Source organism: Ambystoma mexicanum, chromosome 4q (genome assembly GCF_040938575.1).
Source record: "Ambystoma mexicanum isolate Mex_15411 chromosome 4q, UKY_AmexF1_1, whole genome shotgun sequence".
Classification (NCBI taxonomy): Eukaryota; Metazoa; Chordata; class Amphibia; order Caudata; family Ambystomatidae; genus Ambystoma; species Ambystoma mexicanum.
The window spans coordinates 1,169,793,353-1,169,817,557 of NC_090928.1; the positions used below are offsets into that span (position 1 = coordinate 1,169,793,353).

Sequence of the window (24,205 nt, forward strand, 5' to 3'; positions counted from 1 at the left end):
GTTTGTAAATGGTCCCCCTCCAACTGCATTCGCAGATGCCAACAGATCTTCATGGCTTACACTGAAACTTTTAAGGCTGATGTTTGACACTTTCCAAAACTTGAAATACAAATGTGGAAGCACAGTTTGGAGATTGCACTAACCTTTAAACCTCCAATGCCCTGGCGTTGACAGTCATAATAACTATGTGCCTGATCAGTCTTTGTGTACTGAGTGCTGGCCATTCATGCATACACACCCCCATTGACCCCCTGGACCAGGCGACTGAGGCAAAACCATAGATGACGTCTTGCACTGCTGCATCAGCTATGTATCGGAGATATTTTGGTGCCAAATAATGGTGAGATCTTGCAGGAAAGGCCGTTTCAGGAAATACAAAAGAGCAATATGTCCAAAGGTTTCTTTCACGCATAGCGTACATGTTTTGAACAAGCACACATTTGAGAAGATCGCAGCATGATACCCAGCCTGTGTCTGGCATGCTTCTTATTGCTGTTGGATGTTTAGGTAGCCTGAATCCCCTTTCTCTTTGGGCATATTGCCCGCCTTTCCTGGAGTCCCCAAATTACCTCTGTACTTAACAATTAAAAGGGAATGGTTGATGGAAGAGGGAGAGAACCTACATGACTACTCGCAGCAAGAGAGAGAAAGCACATTTTGAAAACTTGCATTTAGTGGTAGACCTAATGTCACAGCTCTTCAATCCACAGGCCCATGCTCCAAGCCTTAGCTTTATTTCCTCCTTGGGTACCGAGGGGCGTAGTGGTGGTTGTGTGATTCAAGAGTCCTTCACACTCATCCTGTATGAAATGTAAGCAACACAAATGCATTTACTTTTTTGTATTCTTTTAGAAATTCCTGAAGTGTGGACCTCGGTAGGGAAAGCAGAGCTTTTTGTGCAAAGGAGGGTGAGGTGTGAGTGGAGGGTGGCACACACCTAGTTTAGTAGCAAACTATTTGGTATTGTACAAAAAATGACGCCCTCATTTGTGCGCCCCTCAGTCACTGCGACTTTGGAGGCGCACAAAATGAGGGTGACATTTACTGCACCCAAGCAGAGCGGGGGTGTCCCCCGCTCTACATGGGCGCAGTAATGGGGGTCAGGGGTTGCGGGGGTGTTCCCCGCTTACCATTTCGGAAAGCAGGGGACTCGTAAGAATAAAAAAGCACCCTGCAGCGTCAGCTCTAACCCACGTTAGTAGGAAGAGCTGACGCTGCAGGGATCAAGGGGGCGGGCAGCACACTTCTGCGTGTGCCGCCCTAAAAGTGAGTGGATTGGGGGGGTTGGGAGGGATAATGTAGGCGGGGGAAGCAGGCACAGTGATCCATATGATCACTGTGCCGCGCCGTATCTGGTTTCGGCATTTTCGGCCGTCGCAGTTACGGGGCGCAGTGATCACATAGATCCAACTATTTTAGTAGCAAACAATATCCATAACCTTTTTTCTGATGCTTGTGAAATCTGCTTAGATCACATGCTATGCATAAGCCGACATCTAGTGGAAGCTGAAGAGTATTACAGTTGTTTTTCGAAACTCGAAAATGGATGTCGAAAAGGGGCGTGCCAGTAATACTATCTCTATTGTGACATCCCCTGTACCCATGATCCCTCACGCGTGTAGGTCCCTCAGATTGTTTTTTTCCGCCATCGTTAGCAATCGCATATTTTCGGAATGCATTTCAGCTTACGCCATTGACCTTTATAATTTAAGTTCATATCACTTTCTGTCCTTTACCGACGCCGTGTTTCGACGCAGTGAAAACTCCAGGAAGACTAAGAAGCTGATCGTCGGACGAAGATTTCGACGGCGCCACCTGGCCTTGGAAGGCCCTTTCGGCCTCGGCCTTACAGTAGGGAGAGTGGGGGGTGGTCATAAACATGTATATTCCCATCATTTTCCATTGTCGCCCAGCTGTCTGCCAACAACATGAAGCGTACTCCCTTTAAACCTTTAAGTGCCATGGGAATTCTCCCCCCCCCAATGCCAGGGCCTTTTTTGGTGATTTCGGTATGTGGCCATTCAATGCCTTGTAACTTTTTTGTTACATGAGATATCTCGGCCAAATTTGTTTCCTTTTTTCTCCCACATGTAGGCGGTCGTAACGCTCCCCAGGAATCCTAGGTTTCTGTAGGGGGATGAGAGAAAATAAGCAAAAAGGGCGAACATTTTGGGTTTCTTCAAAAAATGCCAATAAAATGATGTACAAAGAAGCATGTGGTTTTTTCCTTGTAAGAGCTAGGAACAAATGGTTTGCTGTGCTGAATTCCCCAATTTCCTGGCTTTAAGTAACAGGTTGAGTGGAAACGAAAAAAAAATATTTTGATGTGGTTATCAACTGTTTTGTGAGAGGTAGGCGGTTTTTGGCCATTTTTGCCAATTGGACATGCATGGACGGAATGGAAGAAAAGGGTAGGAAAGCCGAATTGGAGGACAGAAAGGCCTATATTTCTGAAAAATGGACAAAAGTTTAGTAAGGGGTGATTTGCGTAGGTCAGGCAACAACTAGGTAGGGCAAAAGGCTATAGATTGGGGGGAAAAGCGGGAAAAGGACCGAAAAAAAGGTATGTGTTGGACATGGTTGGCTTGGCACGGCAATGGCTTCTATGAATTTTGAGTAAAGCAATTCTCTGCTACATTTCCTCGACTCTTGCAGTTAGGAAAGCACACATTTTTTGTAGCTTTTTACAAAACAAGCAATACCACAAGCCAAACACTGAGCCATGGTACACAGGAGTTTTATGCTCACGGCCTGAACAGACGCACTTAGCATGCGTAAATCGGGAAAACCAATGTGGTGAGGAACGGCAAGCACACATTTTTTGAAAGAGCACAGGCAGACCTTTTCAAGGGTAGGTGACTTGTGCAGGTTACAAAAGTGTATGGTGCCTAAAGCAGCGACTAAATGTTGGTCACATTTGGGAAATGAAGGGGTAGTGTGACAAAGGGCACCAGCAAATGGGTCAAAACGTTATGAAAACCACACAAACACAACAAATGTTATACCTTCCTGCGCGTTGCCACAGGTGTCCCGATGGAAACGGCACCTCACATGTGTGGGTGCACCTACCTGGGCGCCAAGGGGAAAGCCTAAAACACAAGTAACCCCAAGTCTGTTTTCACACCTGAATTTCACACTCTCTGCAGATGGGCACATCATCCAGATATGGGCCTCGGGTGTCCATGCCACCAAGGAAAACGGGGAACCCCATGCATTTCCCAAAGAGGACACCCGTGGGAATCCACAGAGGTCTGCCTTGCGCAAATTGCCCCAGTTTATATTAGCCACAATCCCAGACAAAGTGTGATATTTGGTGGGGAAAAAACACAATGTTCACGGGAGCACCTCATGCAGGCCTCCTTGGGCCTCCTACAAACGGCTGCATGAGGTACACCCCCCTCCATTTGGGGTGGGGGGAGAGGCCTCCCAGTGGGTGGGACAGTAAGTTTTGGGCACCCCGGTGCCAGATTGGCACACCAATGTGCCCCTCTGCGCCAAGGCAAGTTTCGTAAACAAAGAAAAAAATGGAAAAGGTACACTACACTTTAGGGCAGGCTGAGGGGCACCCTAAACCGCCAGTTAATTTTTTAATGTAATGGGGGTTGACCCTCTACCCCCCCCACACCAAATGCAGGGGGGGCATCTCATTCAGCCCTCCGTGGGGTCAGATGCCCCTTCCTAGGAGCAGATATCTGCCCCCAGGGAGGGCTACAAGGGGTACCCCCATTTCCCCCTGGGGTGAGGGGGAGAGGGCCACCCCCCTTTTCTGTAAAATATATCCCTGGTGGCTAGTGCCCCCCCAATCCCACCCAAAATTCCCTTTTGTTATTTTCATTTTTTTGTTTTGCCCCCTTCCCTGGGGGAAGATGATCAGCCATCTGCCCCCAGTGGGGCCTAACCTGCAGGCCCCATCCTTTGGGGGGCCTGCACACTAATTCCTGGTGGCCCACATTGCCCACCCCACAATTTGATGGTGGGCCACCTCATGTACTCCTGCCTGGGGGCATAAATCTGCCCCCAGGGAGGGCTACAAGGGGTGGCCCTCCTTTCCACTTGGTGTGGAAGGGGGAGGTCCACCACCATTTCACGGGGGCAAAAAAACCCAGGCCCCCCACCCCTCATCCCTGTTCCATTTATTAATTTTTTTTTTTTTGCCCCTTCCCTGGGGGCGGATGATCATCCATCTGCCCCCAGGGTTGTGCACATATGTGCCCCCATGCTTTGGGGGCCAGGGGGGGGAGAGGGCTGTTTACTGTACGTCACAAACATATCCCTGGTGGTCCAGTGGGTTGCTGGTCATGGATCGAGCACTGTGCGCCTATCCGTGACCAGCAATGCGTCATATACATGGCGTCGTTGGAAAGGGGAGAATCTCCCCTTTCCAAGGACACCACGTTTTCCTAGATCTGTGGTAGCCTAGTGGGCCCCAGGACCCCAAAGCCCCTCCCACCCCCCCCACCCTCGATTTTTTTAATATATATATTTTTTTCAATTTCACCCCTGGGGGCAGTGATCATCTCATCTGCCCCCAGGGGTCTCCAGCGCTGTGACCCCATGCTTTGGGTCACTGGGGGAAGGGGACCACGGGGACCTAGTAAGCAGCCCCCCCCCCGCTTCACAAACGGATCTCTATTGATCCAGTGACAGTTCTGCCCACGGATCGTGCGCCCCACACAAAGGGTATTGTTGGAAAGGGGAGAATCTCCCCTTTCCAACGATACCTGCCTCGATCTCCGGTTTGAAATACAGCCGGAGATCGAGGCTGACAAAGAAGGGCACTCACTTTCTTTCTTCACTGCAGCTTCCAAAAATGGCTGCTGCAGTGAATTTACTTTCAGTTTCACGCCGACGTGATCTCCCCCTCACATAGCCCGGGGGGTTTGATTACAGTTTTGAGCGATCCCTGCTTTGCAGGGATCGCTCAAAACAAGGTGCCAAAAAGGACGAGCTATCTCGTCCTTGGCACTGCACATGCAATTCCAAGGACGAGATATCTCGCCCTTGGCACTGAAGGGGTTACATTCTGCCCATCCTGCAATAAAAAATATACGTGGGTTGACAAACACAGGGTGTGTAACCTTTGTTTGCACAGAAACCACAACAAGGCTCATTGTCGCGCCTGTAAACTGCTCCGAGCCAAGACCCTCAAGGACAGGCGGACAAAGCGTTGGGCCCATCACGCCATGCAGGCAGAGGCCGCTATGGACGTTGAAAAGGCGTCCAGTGAAGGCAGCGATGCCGTTCCTTCGGACGGCGAGGGTGACGGGGAACCTCGACGTTCCCCAGTGCCAGCCCCGGACCCTAACAGAGAGGCTGGCGGTCCTGTTACGGGGAAGGCACCTGGCGGCAAGGGCACAACACTCCCCCACACTAAGCACACTCCCCACGGTGGTGCGAGTGAAGTCGCACGGCAAGAGTTGACGACTGGGGGCAGATCCTTTGATCAGACGTCCTCTGAGCGCCCATACGGCCATCTGACGACAAGCCCGCTAAAACAAAAGACATCGGACTCAAAACACCCCTGCCCGGCCTTGCGGTATTTAAAATCGCCACGCAAGCCATCCTTGCAGTCGAGACTCCGCCTACTGTCGAAGACAAAGTAAGGGATTCGGAATTGGCCGATTCTGCTGATGAACAGACCCCCAAGTCCCGTACCTCGACCCCTATCTCCAAAAAAGCTTCCTCTAAGAGCAGGGATCATAAAGAGAAGCACAAGTCCAGTTCCTCTAAGGACTCAGGGGATAGGAGTGACATACCTAGAGAGCAGTCATCCACCCCAGAACCTGTGGTTATTCCTGCCCAAGACACCTATGGGGAGCCTGATCAAGTAGAGCAGCCTGATCGGATCTGTGTACATGAGGAAGTGCTATTTGAGGAAGAGCTATAATCCCACCTCCACCCCTACTTCTACCCCTGCCTACTGATAGTCATGAGTCGTATGACTTGTTTGGCTAATTTTTTCGATGAACATCCACATGTTCTCACAAATCTTGCCAACACGCCTCCCACTATCCAGGCATCCGACTCAAACACAAGAGACACAGCCTCTCAGTGTCATGACCCTTACCCCTGGCCCTCACGGGCAAGTCAGCCTTCCAGTTAGGGCCAGGTCAAAGGCCTTAAAACTCACCCAAGACTCTCTTTGAGTCAGTCCTGGCCTTTGGCGCCAGTCTCATAATCATCATGAAGACCAACATTAGAATGGGACTATTTAATTTGGGAGGGACGGGGGGTTCAGCCAACATGGAGGCACACACATAGCTCAGTTACAAGGAACTGAGTTATGCGGTCTAGTCTTTTGGGTCTGGCAGGCCTGGGACTACTTTACCTGAGACTATTTAAACCGCACCCAAACAGCAGAACGTGCTTTTCGTTATTCTGCTGTGGGCAGTGTAACGCTCACCGTGTCCAGTTCTTTGATGCCAGCTTACCTGAAACCAAGGACCTCCAGGGAGAGAAAGAACACTACGAAACTTACCTGGAACAGGATCCTGTCTTCAATCCATCGCTGACTTCAGTTCCACTCACCTGACGGTACGAACTCCATCATCCGGCACCGCATGCATCCTGGAATACCATAACCTGAAAAGAGGAGAAAGAAAGACAACGTTAGTAAGCGTTTACTCATGTTTCCTCCAGAATGAAGAAAGCCACACAATTCTTACCTGGGTAGTCATCTCCTGGTCAGTATCAATGCTTGGAACATTACAGCGCTCGGCGAGGAACATCGCAACCTGCAAGGAGAGAAAAGACACAGGTTAGCAATATGAAAGGCGAAACAGCACCACGCATCGCGCATTACTCACCAGACAGCATCGCGCACACCGCGCTTTCGCCTACCGGCCCATGCTCATCTTCAAACTGCATGACAACACCAAAATACCTTTCCATACCTAAAATGAAAGAAGCAAGACATTATTAGTCGAACTAAGATGAACATAAGAACTGCATATAAAGACTGTAAAGCAGCAAACCTACGGAGTCGCAGCAGGCCTGGATTCCCACAGGGGGGCTTGCTCCAGTGAAGTAACGTGGTCGCTGCTCGCCCCCCACATCTACGCGCCCCTGCCATGAGGAGCAAGACGGAGAATCCACCTTTTACAATATTAACGTGACGAGAGGGCCCAAGGGGGAGGAAGGAGTTGAGGCCAAGGGAGGTGGGAAAACATAAAGACAATCTGGTATTGAATTCAGCTCTCCTATATTGCAGACCCATCTTTAACCAGAGGCCTTACCAAGGGACCGGGAGAGGGTTCGAGAGTGCAAATCATCCAACCAGGGCTGGGTGGCGACCCCATGGATACCAGGTGAGCGTAACACTCAGTCCCAAATACCAGCGCAACCGGCTAAGAAAAGATCTTTTCCCCCAGTGGAACTGTCCGTGGAGCCAGTCCCCATAACTCCCTGCCTCTCCTCGGCCCTGTACGACCTGGATGCAGGGGGTGATGTATACATGGATGAGGATGACCCTTATTATGACGATGTTGATGAGTACGACGTCGGGGGGGGGGGTGTGGGGACGGATCGATCAGGATCAAAATGACACAGAGTCAGTAGTTTTGCAATGGACTCTCCGGTCCCGCAAGTTCCTCCTTTACCCGACTCCCCTGTGGACAACCAGCCCCTGTTCAATGATATATTCCTAAGGGCTGCAGAGCATTTCAGGATCGACACGCAAGAGATCCAACAGGAAAAAGATTTTGCAGAAAATATCTTGGGTGACAAGAAACCTGCAGCTCAATTTATTCCCCAGCTTAAGTCAGTCCAAAGAAGGATTCAGCCTTCCTTAGAAAGACCTAATGAAACCAGGGTGGTAAACCCCAGAATTGAGAAGCTCTTCCTCCCAGCGCCTTCCGACCCTTTATATATAAGTGGACAACTTCGGCCAGACTCTTTCATAGTCACCACTACCAGGAAGAGAGCTGGTACCCGGTACCCCCTTGGCATCCTACGAAGCTCCTCCGGACAAGGAGAGAAAAAAACTGTATGTCATGGGTAGAAAGAGCTTACGCTGGTAATCAAGGGAGAATCTGCTCAAGGGGAAACCTTTCCACAAACCGGAAGCCCAGGCGATCGTCACAACAGACGCGTCACTTTCCGGGTGGGGGGGGGCCCACTACCTTCACCACACAGCACACGGCCTGTGGTCACAAAAGACAAAACAAAGGCACATAAACATGCTAGAGTTGTTGACAATCCTCAAGGCACTACGAGCCGTCGAAGAACATCTGACAAACCAATCACTACAAGTCCTAACAGACAGCACTACTGCTATGTTCTATGTCAACAAACAGGAAAGTACACACTCTCCAAATCTGTCCAAGCTGGCGCAGAAAATATGGAAGTGGGCACTCAGACGAAGGCTTTCCGTATCCTCCCAACATGTTCCAGGTGTACTCAACACTCTAGCGGACTCTCTCGGCAAGAGATCCTCTGCCAAGAGAGCACAAGTGGCAACTGCACGCAGACGTAGTAGACCACATCTTCTCTCTTTGGGGCTACCACTCCCTAGACTTGTTCGCTACGAAAGAGAACAGGCAATGTAAGACTTTGCGTCCAGATTCCCCCTACCAGACTCCAAGGGGAACGCCCTATGGATGAATTGGTCAGGGAGATTTGCTTACGCTTTTCCCCTGACTCCATTAATCAGCAGGGTAGTGATCAAGATAAACCGGGAACGGATGACACTCATCCTAGTTGCTCCTATGTGGGCGAGACAACCATGGTATCCACATCTGTGCAAACTGGCGATGTGCGACCCCATCAAACTCCCGTACCAAGTCAGCCTGTTGACTCAACACAGGGGGGGTCAACAATACATCCACAACCTCACTCTTTGAACCTGGCAGCATGGCTCCTGAAGTCATAGTGTTCGGACACCTTAATCTTCCACAACGGTATATGGACATCCGGAAAAAAGCACAGAAGCCAAACACCAGACACTGCTTTTTCCTCAAGTGGAAGATATTTGTCATTTGGTGTCAATCTAGGCAGATAAACCCCTTAGAGTGTACTCCATCACACATTCTTACTTACATGCTCCACCTGTTGGATTCAGGGTTGGTCTTTAATTCTCTTAAAGTCCACCTAGCAGCTTTATTAGCATACACCACCTCGCAAAGTAAGATCTCATGGTGGAAAGTGCCAGTTATTAAGGCATTCATGGAAGAAGTAAAGAGACTTCATCCTCCGGTCTCTAAACCCCGCCTGGTTGGGATCTAAATGTAGTACTAGCAAACCTCATAGGACCCCCCTTCGATCCTTTGCATCAGGCTACTCTTGGACACATAACCTATAAAACTGCCTTCTTAGTGGCAATTACCTCCATAAGAAGAGTCAGTGAACTCCAAGCCTTGTCAGTGCAGGACCCTTTCTTTATCATTCATAAAGGCAAATTGGTTTTACGGATGCACCCTAGGTTCTCACCTAAATTCATTTTCAAGTTTCACGTAAACCAATCCATCGAGCTCCCGGCCTTCTTCCAGAAGCCAACAAGCTCAGCTGAGGTTAAACTCCATACACTAGATGTGAGGAGGGTGGTTCTCTACTACGTAGATAAGACCAAACCACTGAGGAAGACTGATCAACTGTTTATCTCCATGGCTACAGGCAGACAGGGAGACTGGGTTTTCAAAAGAGCCATCTACAAATGGGTAGTTGTTAGGCAAAATCCTATACAGTTCCCTTGGGGAGCACTACAGAAGATTAGGACTACAGGTATATGTAATAAATCCCCTTTGGTATCAGTCTGTACCACACAGATTTAGTTGGTAGCTGTGGCTGAGCAGTCACACATATCTCAAGAGGGAGATGAGCATTACTCAGGGTTTACACAATAGGGCTACAGTACTGTGGTACAAGGAAACACTGACCAAAGCTTTTTATCAAAAAGAATATTTAAGTATACACAACTCCCTATTTAAATTGTAGACAAGTTTGAGCAAGAGTGAAAACTGAGCAAAATGACACAGTGTAAACCAAGCAGAAATGGCACTCTAACAATTTCTTCAGAGGGAGGGAAAGGTCAAGTTATACAGGGTTAGACTCCTAAACACACCAGCAACACTTCCCAATCGGATTGTGAACAAGTTGGACAAGGTAGTACTTTAGCATTAGCAATACTTAGGTGAAAACCGAGCAAAATGGCACTTCAACAATTTATAAAGGGGAAGGAAAGGTGGTTATAAGAGTTTAGGTGCACCAACCAAAGCAATCTAGAGAAGGAAAGTGTAACAGAATTTAGGCAGAGTCAATAGGCCTCTTCCAGTGTCAGTGGTACGAGGCAAAGTGCCCAGGTTCAAACGGTTCTAGTAGCTGCAGTCAAGTCTTTGTGTAACAGTTGAAAAGGAGGGTGCAGAAGGTAAAAAGACAATGTTAGACTATAGGGACGGCCAGCCCAGAAGGTAAGTAAAGGATTTAAAACACCTTTAACAGTACCCAACGAAACGGGAGGCCTGGCGGAACAATGTACCTTAAACATGGAAGAGGCTCCTGCGGTGGCGGTAGTTCCTGGCATTTCCGGCAGTTCGGGAGATCCAGCAGAGGAAGAGAGGCTCTCGTCGTGGAGGAAGGTTCAAGTCACTGCACTGCCCAGTGAAGAAGACGGCCGCAGTGATGCCAAAACAGAATAAAAGGTACGCTCCTTCAAATCGCGGTTGTGGTGGACGGGTGCCTGGCTATCCGGTCTCCTAGTGCTTGGCACTGGTGATTCGACCAAGCCAGGTCCTCGAAGGCGATTTGCGAACTGGTTGGTCTCACCAGCTCAAGGGAAGAAGGCTCTTGCAGGTAAAGATCTTCTCTTGTTGTTGGAGAAATTGGTGAGGATCTGCAGGGCTTCACCGGTGGTTCAGTCATTGCAGATGTCGTTGGCTTCCCTCCTCTTTGGATTTCTCAGGTCCAGTGGCGACGTCTTATCTTCCAGTCCGCAGGTCCCTGCTTTTATGCAGAAAAACCCCCATTCATTCAGCCTAGCTGTCACTCACGCAGCAGGGTGGTTATCCTGGCGGGATAACCCCCAGCATGTCAGGGCAGAATGCGACTTGGGTTGCTACTCTCCCTCCCACACATCCTGTCTACCCCAGACTCACTTTAACCTGAAGGAGGGCATCTGTCCAGAATCCTGCCAAAAGGACAAAGGGCGACACGAGAAAAAGAAATATTATCAAAGATCTGGCAAAAAAAACACCAGAGAAAAGTTCATTTTAAAATGACACGGTGGTATGTTAGAGTGTTAGAGGCTGTCATAAAAAGTGGTAGCCTCGAACAATAGGAAAATCCCATAGGGAAATATTTGTGGTAGTAACCACTGCCACCAGCCAGAAACTTTGGCGAGAGGGACTGGACAATACCCTCTCGAAATTGAACACCAGGGAAAAACTATTAATCCTTCCCAGTACCTCCATAGTAAGATGGTTTGTACTGGTGTTGTTCATAACTATTGACTAGCAAAGTCAATGGTAACTTTGCATGCCCTTGGAGATAGTAGTCAGTCCCAGGGTATGGAGTCTATGTTTGGGGGTCACTATAACACCCCTGTGTTACTGCACTGAGGGTGCTGTGTAACACACATGTAAAATGATGATACCTATGGAGCGAGAAAACGCCATAGCCCATAAGCACAAAAATAGCCTGAAACACACATCAAAACTATGTCTAAGAGTGGGAAAAAGAGTCTCACTCTTAGCAGGAGTAAAAAATAAACCCGGGAAATTCAGCAAAGCTGCTGGGGGACTCTATAGGTAAGGGAAATTAGCCTTTTTAAGAGAATTCTCCCTAACAATTGTCAAATGTATACAATTATGCTACTCACTATCAGACAATACACTGCCTATAACACCAAGAGCCCACTCCACACAAGGTACCGGGGCCAATCTAACCTTCATTGCAAATGTCCCCATAGACAGCATTTGCAAGACAGCTACATGGAGCTCAGTTCATACCTTCACTCAGCACTACTGCATTGACACCCATTCAAAGACAGATTCACAGGTGGGCCAAGTGGTTCTAAAACATCTATTTACCTCTACTCCTTCTCCTGACCCACCACCTTCTCATAACACTGCTTGCTAATCTATGCATAGTATGTGATCTAAGCACATTTCACAAGTATCAGAAGGAATACATTATACACTGTAATCGTATTTCTGGTGCTTGTTTCTGTTTAGATTCACATGTGCCCACCCTTCCTCCCCTGAGAGAAGGTGCATAGATGTTACATGAGCTTTTCATATATCTGCTTGGATACTCTGTACTCGCGCTACTCCTCATGCTACTTCATGTCAGAAAAAATACAATCAGAGGGACCTACATGCGTGAGGGATCATGGGTACAGAGGAGGACAAATTGGGATAGTATTACTGGCATGCCCCTTTTCGACGTCCATTTTCGAGTTTCTAAAAACAACTGTAATACTCTGCAGCTTCCACTAGATGCCGGCCTATGCATAGCATGTGAATCTAAGCAGATACAAGCACCAGAAATACGATTACGGTGAGTAATGTATTCCATACAGTTCTGGGCCAGAGGCATACTTCTGCATGCACTTCAGAGATGACACCCACGTTTTTAATCACAGCCATCTGCTGCATATCCTTCAATAAGGGCCCAGATGCCACAAAGGTCTACTAGATATTCTGCAATGATATTTTCATGAGGGAGATTTATGTCAGTAGTCTAAATGTCCTTTGAGTTGTATTCCATGGTACATTTTCTACACCGATCATATTTCCACCTGTAGCTCCTCACCCTACATTGATAACGTCTGCTAAAGTGGAAGCAGATGTTAATTGAATCCCCAAACTGTTGACTATTTTCAGTTTGGGCCCCTAGACTTCAGCTTTTAAAATATGATGTGGAGAAAATGTTTGTCACCCATTGTATTGAAAACAATTGCAGTTTAGTTTCAGGTATGCACAACTCATGAGCTCTTGCCCTTGCTTCCCAGGCTGTTCCAGCTGCCCTTGGTAGGTTGAATGAAAGTCTAATGTTCTTCTTATATCCCCTTCATTCATAGGCATGTTCAACATCTCACAAATGAAGAATCGGCCAATGATCCTGATCGGTGGGTGAGAAAGCAGTACGTAAAGCAGTTTTTTTTAATGCATCTTTTATTTTTGTTGCAGGAGTTCTGGAGCATTGTGCAGCATTCGAATGCTAGCACGTTTCATTTTCTTGTGTCCACTCCTTAAAGCAGGTCGCAATGTAAACAAATTATTTGGGACGTTTTTATGCAGTGCAATGGATTTCTTATTCTAACTGAACATTCCAGAAATACATTTCTATGAGGCAAATATGTTTTGTCTACAGCCTTATTAAGGCTATCGTGGTAATGAGTCACATTGATATTTAAATCAGACTTAAAGATCTGGGAGGCCAAGGTCGAAAGCATACCAGGCTCTGAATTAATAGTGGTGAAAATTACATTAGTCCTGAAATGACCCTCAACCGGTATCAGGTAATATTCTCCCCACCAATAATATAGCCATATATATATGGTCGTGGGGTAAGGCCATAGGCGATATTATTAGTGGGGATAATTTATGGGGTTATTGGGACCAGGGGTTGCGGGGGGTGTCTCCCGCTCCATTAAAAAAATTATGGGGTTTGCGGGGTGTGCCCCGCAGGTTCCATGGCTTAATATCGCTGCAAAAATATGGCGATATTTTTTTATGTTGATATTTTTTGTGGGGATATTAACACATGGAACCCCCTCAACCTATTATATACAGAGCACCTGTAGCTACGCCCGACTTCCCTGATCAGCTGACCAATCATGTATTACCATTGCTTAAACATAACAAGAAACGATTAATTTTGGGGGATTTTAACCTTTGGCTCGGTAGTGATTCGGATGACATAGCGGGCACTTTGGAGGTTGCTTTGGGTTCTGTCAATCAGTTAGAGTCCCCACACATGTAAAGGGACACACTCTGGATTGTGTGGCTTCCCATAAGGTGAACATCTCCGATCTCGAAGTCTTGCCATGTCCCTGGTCGGATCATTCATGTATCTATTTCCAGATCAAAAACTAATGTTTCGTAAGAAAAATAGGTTATGGGGAGGTCCCGAAGTTAGTAAGAAATTGCAAGAAACTAACTTCAGAGATACATCTATGATTATCAAAGAGTGCTTATCTATGCTAATACCACCTTTCAGCAAATTCGTGAACACTTCGGTAGTGGAAAATTATGTCCATCAATGTCAGATAATAATCGAACCTCCCTAACCTCCTCCTCACCTGGGCCTTCAGAAGAACTATCCTTGGAGTCTGTGGTTGTCTTCTTCCGAGCCTTCCGGACGTCTGGTGTCAGTCTTTCCTTGGCTGGTTTCTTCTTCTCATCGTGCAAGTAGGGTCTAGCTTCCACAGAGGCCACCTTGGCAGGAAGTGAGACCTGCTATAGGGGAACCACGAGGAGCTAGACCCCAAGAACAGGGAAAAAATCCTTGGCCACAAAAAACCCTGTGAGTCTTCAAGATGACTTATGTAGAAATGATCCGTTACTGAGGTAAGAAGGCAAATGGTGACACAATGTCTAATCCTCAGATGGAATAGTCCAAGCAGTGCAGTAGAAACACACTTGTATAGGATCCGGCAGGGAGTATCCAGGAGCGTGGAAGATAGTGGAGTAGCGGTGATCTGGATCCAGACTGTGTACAGCTTGCTCTGTAGGCGAACAGAACAGAAAGAAGGGAAACATAGCCTATGACAGAAGTAGGAGGTATGATCTTGAAAGGTAAGTCGAGCAAGACTGCTAAACACCACCCGTGAAAGTTAGGAAATTCGTGCCACTAGAGAAAGGTAAGATATAATGATCCGGAATAAAGAACACAAGTTGGAAAGGAAAGAAGAAGAATCGTACCTGACTGATCCGTGAAACCGCTGGTGATACAGGTCAGTGCCCAAAGGAGTGCCATGGAGGCGGCGAAGAAGACTCCGTACCGAAGGGACGAAATGGAGCCAAAATCAGAAGGCTAAATGGATATGAACAGGAAGATAATCAACCGCAAGCGGAGAGAAGTGAGATCAAGGAGGGAGAAACAGTATAGGGAAGTAAAGGGTACACAAACAGCAGCGAGGAACCGGAAGGGAAGTAACGAAATACAGAAGCAGTACAAAGGGTAGCAGCAGAAGGAAAAGTACAGGAGAGCGGCTCTGTACGAGGTACGAACCGAGAAGGCAGAAATCACAACAAGGCAGGAATACTTAGGTGGAGAAAAACTCGGCGAGTAAACAAAGCGCTAAAGAGTTGTGAAACAGATACAATGCAGCAAGTCGGGGGCGTGGCTAGCTTTTATAGTCTAAGCCGCCAGGTTGGATGAGGACTAGAATGATGTGTCAAATTCTCTGGAAGCCATTAGAATCGCCAGGCATTCCATAACTTCCACGGGCGAATCCTGACAATCAAGGACTAAAGAAAGCCTAGATTACCCCGTTCTAAAGAAGCCAGAGCTTTGTCCACTTATACCGACAAACTATAGGCCGATCACCAATACTCCTTTTCTCTTGAAGATTCTGGATAGGGTGGCCTATTATTAAATCTCTTCACATCTTGATAGCTATCAGATCCTGAATAAGTTTCAATTGGGTTTTAGACAAAACCACGGGGCCAAGACTGCTCTTCTCGATTTGAAGTCTAAGCTATTGGAATCCATGGATATTGGGCTAGCCTCTCTTCCCATGATTCTGGATCTCGCTGCGGCCTTTAACCTTGTGGATCACTACATCTTAATCATCAGGTTAAAGGATGTTGCATCATTCTCAGATCAGGCTGCACAATGGATTGCATCTTTCCTGACTGAAAGTCATTGTAGAGTAGCCAATGGGGAAGCTGAGGCTAAACCAGTATCACTAGTCTATGGTGTGCATCAGGGTGCATGTATCTCCAGTCTCTTTATAATATCTTTATGGTTCCCTTCTTCAACCTTCTAGTGCACAATGGCATTACATTTGCTAACTGTGCGGATAACACGCAATGTGTCATCCCACTAACAGGGTCACATAGTACAGATGAAAGCAGCATCAACAAAGTCTAAGATATCATCCATACCTGGATGGTACAAAGTGGCCTAGCTCTCAATAATGATAAAACCAAACTTACAGTGGTGGGAACCGAAAATAAGATGGTTAAGTTAGGTCCATTGTTTAACAGCTTCATCATCGCCAGTTGCAAGCTGGAGGTGCAAAAGAAAGTTAAAACCTTAGGTATAACCCTAGACCAGAATTTAAATATGAAATCACAAGTGAGTAATTTGGTATACTCGTCAACCTACTACATAAAACTACTTGCCCACCACCGTCCGTTCATCTTGCATAATAATGCTAAAATGATAGCTAGAGCCATAATCAGTTCAAAAATGGACTACTGCTGTAGTCTTCTTGTTGGCATCCCACAATCAGAGAATAACCGTCTGCAGGTTATTCAGAATAGTGCAGTCATGGTGGTGAAGGGCCTCAAATGGAGAGACCACGTGTCGGATGCCAGGCGGAGTCTACATCGGCTGCCAGTGAAGGGAAGAGTCCAATTTAGAATGCTATTGATCACACACACAAATTTTGCATGGGTCGCATGCCATCCTACTCGATGGAGAGCGTAGTGGAGAAACAGAATCTGAGGTCTTTTAGATCAAATAACCCTATAGCGTGGAACTCGCTCCCATTGGACCTTAGAGAGGTCAAGTTCACTGACCTCTTTAAAAAGAAATAAAAAACACTATTATTCTTTTAGATTCCTGACTAAGGTTTTTCCTTTCTTTTTCTATTCTGAGTACAAATATACTCACCCATTCTTGTCTATGTGGGGTTGCTTTTGACATGTGTGCACCCTTAAGCCGTTGGGTATCTGGTGCGCGGTACAAATGCAAAGTACAGTATATTAAAGTAAACAGTAAAACATGTAGTTTTAAGTCCCACCTAATTCTTTTAAATACCATCTCATCATTGGTTTGGGCTTCATGAGCTACATTGAAAGTCCTGTGCTGGGTACATCTTGCTTTTTTACCCCATTTAGAACTTTTTATGTATATGTGACAGATTGCCATCTACAAGGGTGTTAAAGCCGTGGCGGTTTTGATTTTTATTGACATAAAATGATGTGGGTAATTGGAGGTCTGATAGTAAGACCGCCACCCTCCCCCTTTCGTAAATGCTCCCTGCCTAATTTATATTACATGTGCCTTTTCTGTAACAAGTCTGCAATCTACAGCCCCAGCTCTACAGTGGCAAAGAACAGGTTCAATATTCACATGCTGCATTCTTGACTGCTGTCGGAACACAAGCTGGCACAGGTGGGATTTTGCACCACTGATCTAAATTATAATAATTGTATTCCTTAGTCAGTCTGGTGGTATGTAAATCTGAAAATACTAGTCATTCCTAGTTGTGGCATGGTGACTTAAGAGCACAGCAATAATTTGATATCCTACTGGTTGGAGCTCTGTGAGCAGGATCAGTTGTGACAGAACGGATGTGTATTTGTGTCCAATCTGACTGTCTGCAGGACAATGCCTCTTTGATTCACCAGGGGAATCCCAACACCATTCTACTGGGCACAGGAACCTCCATTGCCTCCCTCCTATCCATCCCCACCCAGGAGGCCTCCTTCCCTGCGTACAGGTGCTTCAAAGCCTGCACTCATATAACAAAAGCCACTCTTGCACCATGGTGTTGATCACTGTAGTCCCTTTGAAGTCAGCAGGCCTGGAAGGGTGGGCAGAGTTACAGTAGGTAGGACGGGGGGGGATGTAGGCTGACAGAGGGGTTCCACCATCTTCTGTTAGGTTTCTCTACCGCTTTCTGCCTCCCTTTCCTGCAGGCAAGACACCCCTGATGTAATCTCATAAATCAAATGGCACTTGTTTTAACAGTCTAGATTGGAGCACTTAAAGCAGGCTTGCTTTGAATCATTATCCTCTCACATTCTGCCTTTATAAGAAGAGGAAGTCCACTTCTTGTTTGATTCATCCATGGACTCTTACAAGGACAAGATGGATTAATTGGACCTCTGTTGGAAATTCTATCTACCTTGAAGCCCTTAAGCAAGAAGGCATGCAAGGCAGGGGTGAGCTCTCTTCCCAAGGAATAGTGGGCATGCCTGCTGTTGGACCATGTTAGAATAGATTTCCATTCTGAGTGAGATTCTCTCCATCTGTGAGTCCGCAAGCACTTTTTGCTGGACTGTTGTTTTTTTAAATCTAATTCTCCTGAGTGAGCGGGAACCTTTTTCCACACTCACGTATGCTTTTACTCTAACCTGGGGAACCCGTTTGACATCTTGGGTACATTCTAATGGAGTTATGCTTTCCTCCATGTTTTCTGGCATCTGCATTTTATTATTGCAGCACGCAGCACTTTCTGTGCAGTGTTGCTAGAAGTTCCTTGACCTTTCCTTTTAATTTTACCTGTGTTAACACACGTCACCAGGGCAGGGGGGACACCCTTTTATCCCTCCTGTATTTTATTTTGTGAGACGAAGCACACCCCACATTATGTGGATTGCTGAGTGGAAACATTGTCTCCCTTTTCTCACTGATCCAGTAAATGTTAGTTATTGGTAAAATGTCATCCAACAGGCAGGAGGCAGTGTACCTTTTTGCACACCGTTTGGTGGACTTGTCGCAGGCTGCCTTTGCAACTGTGACAGGGGACACTAGAGGTCACCATTTGTCTAAAATGGTGGCTGTACCTTTTAAACCCTGTTCGTGATTACTTTTTCTTGCTTGAGCCTACGTCTACCTGCATGGCTGGGTGAGGTTTTGATGAGTCAGAGTGCCTGAAAGGACATGAAGTATGTGAGGTACCCGAAAGTCCCCTGGTCTTTGTCTTGCTGTTTGCCTACCTGGAACCATTTTGAACTAGGAGGCTGACTGTTCCCTTGTACAGCCCCCCCTTGCCCCCCCAGGTTTGCATGAAAGGCTTGTCTGGTGATTGTTGGGCTCAGCCATTTTTCTGGCTTAAAAGGTGAGGATTTTGGATGGCCATCTGAGTTCACCACTGGACTGAAGATCTGAAGAGGATTCATAGAAAGACATCCAGCAACTTCCAAGCGACCGCCAGAGCCGTTGACTGACTGCTAAAGACCCAACCCTGAATTCAGAGTGACAGGGAATATCTCCAGAAGACTACTTCATCCCATGGACTGGTGGGGCTAACCAGTCTCAAGACCACCTACATTTTGCGCCATCGCACGAAGAGCTGCAACCTTCCTGGACTGCACACTCCCAATACCCTGGCACCTGTTCCATTTTACGGTGCAACGTCTTAAGAAGCACGATTTCAGCTGGAACCTTGTGGGCATCCTTCTGGGCCTGCAGTGACTCTTTTCTGCTCCTAGACATCCCATCTGCTGAGTCATAGACTGAACGAACCGAAGAGAAGTCTACCGGACGCCAACTGTGGCTGTGCCCGAAGCCTGCAAAGGGCTCCAACGCACCAATGCCACGAAAGAGCCACTGCCGATGTCCCACTGCTCGAGTGCATCCGTCTGTTCCCTCCAAAGTATTTTTTTCAGCCATCCAGGCACAGGAATCCTATCCGGGAACAACTGTCACCTCACCTTGGGGACCAACCTGCTGCTGCACCAAGTCCTTCATTAAAAAGGTAGGTTATATGTGATCTTACCAACCACAATTACCAAGTGGTAAATTACATCGCAGTGAAAATACAGAAAAACAGTGTATAAAAAAATGTTAAATCTTTTTTTTTTTTTTTTTTTAAAAGAAAGGGACTGGAAACCAATCGTGGGCGCAACGGCACTCAGGCTGTGCTCATGAGGAAAAACATCAATCTTCTTCACAAATCCACAACCAATCAGTTTTTTCTTAGTGCAGCCAAAAGCGTCCTTTATTGGTTAAAAAGTACATGGACAAACGAAGGCAGCAGCAGTTTAAAACAAAAAAGAGAACGACGCGTTTCACCCTGCTCCGGCTTCGTCTGCAGTATTATAGACAATCATGTATAAGTCCATCTTCAGTGTTTTGCACTTAGGTGAGTTAACTGAAAAGCACACAGCAAACATACATACAAACAAACAGGCAGCCATGTTGGAACATAGTGAGCATTACTTCTGTTCTCTATTAATGTGTCTGTGTTTGTATGGAGTACTGACAGTTCACTATTATAGCTATGCATGGAATCAACCCAGAATTTAATTATCCCAAGTGGGTTTGAACAGGATGATATGTAAAAAACTATTTCATAATTGGTTAAAATTATTTAATTATTTAATTTTGTAATTTTTATAGGTAATGCATATATCATCCGTTCAGTTACTTGACATTTTGAAAATTGCGCAACAAGATGATTGTTCTGCGTTTTTGTTTATGCTGACCTAGTTGATGTTCGTCTTCGTTGATGAAAGCACAGAAAAGTACACACATATACACTAAAAAAAACTTTGTTAGAGGGACATTATGGTTAAGTTGCACTACTAAAAACCTGTCAAATTCACTAAAAAACTTTATAAACGTGACATTATGGTTCAAAGTAAAATCGAAAAACCCGTGAAATTCGACAGTTATGGTAGGCTAAGCAACCATAACTGCCCACACCACTGTGCACTGCTAACACTAACACCCAGGACATGAAAGATGGCATCACAAATGTCATTGATGACATCACTGTGCATTTACTTTTCAGACAACGGTTTGTGGATGTAGCAATTTTAGCAAAAAAATATCAGGGATTATCGGGACATGTGTAATTTTTTTTTTTTTTACCCATTTTTATTTTACTTCCGGACCCCAAAATAAATATATAATTAAAAAAGAGGGAATTCGAATTTTTTCGAGATTTATTTTTCGAGATTGTCATTCGACTTTCTTTTTCAAGATTTTGTCTGGAGATATATATATATGTCCTACCCCAAACCTCCTTTTTAACCCTTATTACGCCACCCCAACCCTATCCCAAACCATGTTAACCCCTTTAACCCACTACCCTTTATTTAATTAAAGTTTGCAGTGTTTTTCGGTTTTCTGGTCCACTTTGAAATTGACCACTCTACAATGTTTTAGATAGTTTGACTGGATAGCAAAAGTTACTGTCCTAAGCCTAGGTGCGTACCTTGGTCTTGATGTGTTCTTGAGTTCTTGTGTTCTTGGAGGGCTGCAGTTAAGCTGTTACTTGCACCCCCTCCAGGCCACCCTAAGTACTGTTGAAGTGAACTACCTATTGGAACAAACCACCTATTGGAACCCTAACTTGACAAACTATTTATTACTTACCAGTAAACCTGTAGAAATCTTCATAAACTCTGCTCTGCTTCCTTCCTCTTCAGCCCCTGGTCACTGGATCCCTATACCCCCTTGACTCTGTGAGAGTCACCTAGTATAGGGATGGGCTTTTAAAGATTGGTTAAGCAATACATATCCTAGTGTACCTCTTCCAGGACCTACTTCACAGAGCAGGTTTTGCATCCAGCCCCCAGGGTCACCGTAGTCCCACCACCCAGTCTCCAACATGGTGTTTTGTGTCACAGACCAGAAGGTAGCATTCATCCAAAGTTTTCAACGCACTGTATGATCCTAGAAATGAGGACCAGCCTTGTTCAGCGCTGGTGGCCACAGTGGGCCAGAAGATCTTGCACAACTGTGTAAGCAGCTAATTAAATACAAGTTTCCCATTCTGTTCAACCAGACTGGTGCTTCAACAGCAGGTGATGGAATAAAATAGTTGTCCAGGTCAAAGCTTGTTATCCACAAAGTACAGGGCCCCTTCAAGAAAACATCCCTGTGGGACTTTGAACCCAGCCTATAAGAGTAGGGGTCTATACCTGTTATGCAAGGAAATGTATAAGAATGTGGAGTTTGGCAATGGAGACACCGCCTGTTTTTCTGGTGCCCACTAATCCTTCACTGGACAGTGCTACTCACCCTGCCGTGGGCACCACAGTGGCCCCAGCTGCATGGTCACTTCTTATTCAGTGGATTGCAAGTGTGCCAGTGCTCACGAAACTGTCATGCTTTGTGGGTTATTTGTGATGAGGAGTCAAACCCTCCCCTTTGGATTTGAGGACTTTGCAGGTGGTGTTAAACCCTATTAGATATTTGATTCCAGGGGCACATACAGGGCTGGACTTAAGCTACAACCTGATTGGAGTGTTGGCTGAGGGTTTGGAAAGGCAGTGGTCTTGACACCTCTACTGAGGAGGCCTTCATGAGCATTTGTGCTGATCATATGGATGTGTTGGCCTCATGTAGCAGTTATCGACCATGTGGTTGGCAGTTTTGGGCTCCGTGGACTTGGGTTGGGAATAAGCGCTCTGCTTTGACATCTGTCACTAAGAAGTTGGCTGCTAAGTGTGAGCTCTCTGCTCCTTTTCATTCCTACAACCCCCGAGACCTATGTGGTTCAGGCCTTGAGGGCGCGGTCTCGACTGTTAGGCAGGATTGCATGCAATACCCTTCGGGTGCGCTACAATAACCTTGACCTTCTGGCAATAGGGACCCAACCTTTGGTATATGTCTGAACTACACAGGTTGGTAGTATGGCTGAGCAGCCAGGCTTATCTCAAGAAGGGTCAATGTGAGCAGTAAGGTTGTGACAGAGTTTCACCACAAAGGTATTCAAAAAACACTTACACTCAAGGTTTCTTGATGAAACCATTATTAATTAGTTTCAGTCAGTTATTTAAGCCTTCTTCAGAAAGGGAGCAAAACATGTAACACTTAAATATACTTCAAACCATACTCTTAGTTTCTCTAAATTAGATGATACCCATTGGGGATGGCACACAGACACTTCCTACACCTCAGGGGACTTAAATAGCTAGGACAATGTGGACATTGATTTATCACTGGGACATTTAGCGCAATACTGATTTTGGTGGAAAAGATAGAATAGGAAAATAAAACGTAGGTTAACAAATAATTCATAAACAGGTAAGTACTTTTAAGAACCTTCCAAAGCAGAGTAAATTAACCCTTTCCTGTGGGAAAGGCTAAAGCGCAAAGTCAGAGGTAAAGAGGAGTCTCTCAGGGAGCCAGGACAGCCAATGTTAATTGCACAGTGTCAAGGGGAGCTGAAGATCTTCTTTGCAGGTAGGTTAAAAGTATTGCACAATGTTTTTAGAAATGTTTGTAGAAAATAGAACACTTGAAGGGCACAAGCTGGGAGGCTTTTGAAGGGCAAAGCTTTAACAACTCTGCAACGTACATGTCTCAAATGAGAGCAAGTAAGGCTACACAACTAGAGGTAAGTTCTCTTAGACTGTACAGTACCTTTGGTTAGAATAAATGGTTCCAGCTGGCTTCTGTTCCTGTGCAGTTCTGCAGATCCTGTAGTTCCTGGGCCCCAGTCGTGGGGACAAGAGGGATGATGTCTGGGGACTCCTGCTCTGTAATGGGACGGTCAGCTGCAGCAATGGGTAAACTTCAATTCAGCGGTCCTTCAGTGTTTCTCCTCCTCACATCTGACAGCAAATAGCAACACTGCGTTTCTTGGATACCACTTCAGACTTTCCTTGCTTCTGGGGTCCAGGACTCTGAGGTGGCTCAGTTTTGGTCAGTCCTGCATCAGGGAAGTCCGGAGGATCTTTCTAGTGCTTGGGTCCTTCATCCAGTGGTTGACTCTGTCTTCCAAGCCAAAATGCCTCGCCTTTTATGCAGGTTTCTCCAATTCATTCCAGCGTAGCTAGCAATCACACAGCAGGGTGGCTGTCCTTGCTGGACAGCCAGCCGGCCAATCACCTTTGGGTAAATTCCTGTAACCAAGGGGATTAAGCACAGGGAGTTTCGGGCACCTCCCTCACTTCCTACCCCTGCCAGACATACTGGAGCCAGAGGCGGGCTTCACTCGTGAATCCTGCCAAAGACAAAATGATCAAAGAGACCAAACCTGGTTTGGCGCGCAGAGTAAATCTCAAGATGGACCTTTCCAACAAGAAATGGTGAAAAAAGAACAGAGCCATTTTGACGAAATGGGTACCCATGGGTGCCTTACTGCAGCTGCGAACGCAGCCCGCTGTCAAAACACACAGTGGTAGTTAAAGGAAAACCACTGCCACCAGCCATTAATTGTAGAAAGGGTAACATAAAAATGTTACATGAGAAACTAGACAAAGGGGATACTAAGTAATCCCTCCAGCATCCTATTGTAAGGTAGTGTGTGCTGGGTCTAGAAAGTTACAAAATGTAAATAAAGTCAATTTCACGTCACTGCTCTTGGAAACAATAGTTTCACCAAGCGAATGTATTTAAACCTTTGGGAAAT

General features: G+C 46.3%; 1 protein-coding gene across 2 annotated transcripts in view; it reads left to right on the forward strand.

Annotated features, from left to right (window-relative positions):
• The window catches only part of MOCS1 (molybdenum cofactor synthesis 1), a 497,242-nt gene that overhangs the window by 450,841 nt on the left and 22,196 nt on the right, over nt 1-24,205 (forward strand). Inside the window, exon 10 of one of the 2 annotated variants that reach the window (XM_069608747.1) lies at nt 13,013-13,075. In XM_069608747.1, coding sequence (XP_069464848.1) covers nt 13,013-13,068 — 56 coding nt within the window. In that variant the 3' untranslated portion in view covers nt 13,069-13,075. The remainder of the gene's footprint in view (nt 1-13,012; nt 13,076-24,205) is intronic. The other variant, XM_069608746.1, reaches the window with a different exon arrangement.